A 2,500-nucleotide genomic window follows, 5' to 3' on the forward strand; every position below is an offset into this window, starting at 1 on the left:
GCGATCTCGTTGTGCGAGAGGTCGAGCTCCTTGAGGGAGGCGTAACTGAAGGCGCTGGCGAAGATGACCGCGATCTTGTTCTGCTTGAGCACCAGAGTCCGCAGGTTGGGCAGGTCGTTATGGCTGTTCGTCACGTAGTAGTCTATCTGGTTGTTGACTGGAATGGTAAGAAGTTGCTCTGCATTTTTTTTTTTTTTTGAGAAAATAAAAGAAGTGAAATAAATGTTTATGCATGCTGGTGTTTGAACCTGTCCCATTGCACACCTGCGCACCAACAGACCGATTCGGCATAACATTACGTCACCGATACTAACAAATTTGATGCAGATGGACTTTCTTATGATGTTTTGTAGTTTTAGTCCGCGGAACCAACTGTAGCAACGATGGGTGTCTCAGTCGATATCTTAAGTATTTTCTCAACCTGAGTCTAGTCCATTCAGCCCAGTGAGTCTTAACATGGGGGATGTTTTTAATTTCCAAGGGGATGCGAGCCATAGGTAAAATCTCCAATTACATTCGTTGTTCTCTTGACAAAAGCGTGGGCTTAAAAAAAAAAAAAAGCAAAAACATCGCTATTACTAACTTTGGCCTTTTTATGGTTTGCCTGGGCGAACAATTTGCTACACTTATTGAATCCCCTCCTTATCCCACGAAACAAATTAGGGGAGTATCTCATAATGCAGAGGGGGAGTGGAAGGGAGAACCGCTTCCTAAAAGGGGCTTTGCAGAATAAGAATTTACTATCTCAGACCAGAAAAAATCATTTGCAACCCAACTGCACCAAATTCGCTATTGTTTAGACGAAAACGCGAAGAAAAGATACTTGTTTCGTCTCGAACTCACAGTTAACTAATTTTCACTGCAAACGCACCTATGTAAAGACGAGCTTACCAGTTCGCTCAGACAGAGGGATAGATAGATAGACAGACAGATAGAAATAGAGATATATAGACAAACAGAGATAGAAATATAGATAAACAACACGTAGCTAAGAGAAATGACAATAACCTGAAAAAAAACTAGGCCCTTGATATAAATCTACAACTCTCTCCAGATAATGAATGACCAACATGCTAAAAGAACTGCCAAGTCAGCCCATGAAGACCCAGTCCGCCTCAGACGTAACAGCAGACTCAAGGGCCGACGAAGGAAGATAACGCTAAGCCGATACAAAGTCCAAGAGGTCTGGAACGACAAGAATCCCTCACGCCGTCACTAAGGCCGATAATGTGGGCAAAACATCGGGGTCAAGACAGAGGGTACGGGAAGCAGGCCGATTTTATTTCCACAGGTAATTTGAGTGAGAAGAGAGAGAGAGAGAGAGAGAGAGTGAGAGAGAAACAGAGAGAGAGAGAGAGAGAGAGAGAGAGAGAGAGAGAGAGAGAGAGAGAGAGAGAGAGAGAGAGAAACGAACAGGTAATTTGAGTAAGAAAAAAATACGAACAGGTAAATTGAGTAATAAGAAAAATAAGACGAACAGGTAATTTGAGTAAAAAGAGAAAAAAAAACGAACAGGTAATTTGAGTAAGAAGAGTAAGAAAAAGAAGAACAGATAATCAAAGAAGAGAAAAAAAACGATATCACTGTCTGCCTCATGAAGAGATTCAAAGGTTACGATCACTCATGCAATCAGGATAAGCGAAGCATTCTGACCCATGGCGGCGTCAGCAAAACGTTCTGTCAAGGAATCTGACGCACGGTGCATACTTCAGATTTTTCGGCACTTTATCAGTCATGATCATAATATCTCTAGAACTGATTAATCGCGTCATATCGAGTATTCCACTTACGGAAGGCAGAATGGTCTTTCCAATATATATACTGGAAAACCGACATATGCTATTAAATTAAATATATTTCCAATATATATACTGGAAAACCGACATATTAGATGCAACACGTGCAATATCGGCCTTTTAGAAACAAAGCAACTCTGGGTGAACTGCGTCGTGACTTTGCCAGCTATAGAATGCAAAGGAATGACCTTCCTAACGAAAATTTCTTCTCGGGACTCATAACTATCGTCACCATTAGCGAAACACCATCGCCGAACACGTGCACTATTACGCTCATCATTGTCAGCGCAGCAAACTAAAAACCATTTGTATATCAAAGTGTTATGCAAATCAACTTAAAAAAAAAAAAAAATACACCAAATATACTCACAGACGAAAACATCCCACCCCCCCAAAAAAAAAAAAAAAAAAACTTACACAGACTGATGAAAGTGAGCGTCTGGGCGGAGTTCGCGAAAGCCTTATTGTCAACTTGCGTGATCCGGTTCCCTTCGATGACCACCTGATGGAACGTCAGGTTGCCCCACGTGTCTTGGGTTAGCACGCCAGACACGTTCGATCCTTTTAGGGTAAATCTGCAGGGGATTGGAAGGAAGGGCGCTAAGTGTGAGGGGGGGGGGGGCTTCCGTGTATCGTTTCTATCTTAACGGGTTTTTATTTATTTTGGTTTTCATTTTCATGTGATTTGTTAATTGTCCGTTTTA

General features: G+C 41.7%; 1 protein-coding gene across 1 annotated transcript in view; it reads right to left on the reverse strand.

Annotated features, from left to right (window-relative positions):
* Positions 1-2,500, reverse strand: part of LOC113817210 (oplophorus-luciferin 2-monooxygenase non-catalytic subunit) — a 6,685-nt gene that overhangs the window by 2,002 nt on the left and 2,183 nt on the right. Inside the window, exons 3-4 of the mRNA XM_027369236.2 lie at positions 2,214-2,371; positions 1-157 (exon numbers count right to left, since the gene is read on the reverse strand). The exon at positions 1-157 is cut by the window's left edge and continues 26 nt beyond it. Of these exons, the coding sequence (XP_027225037.2) occupies positions 1-157; positions 2,214-2,371 (315 nt within the window). The remainder of the gene's footprint in view (positions 158-2,213; positions 2,372-2,500) is intronic.

Source organism: Penaeus vannamei, chromosome 16 (assembly GCF_042767895.1).
Source record: "Penaeus vannamei isolate JL-2024 chromosome 16, ASM4276789v1, whole genome shotgun sequence".
NCBI lineage: Eukaryota > Metazoa > Arthropoda > Malacostraca > Decapoda > Penaeidae > Penaeus > Penaeus vannamei.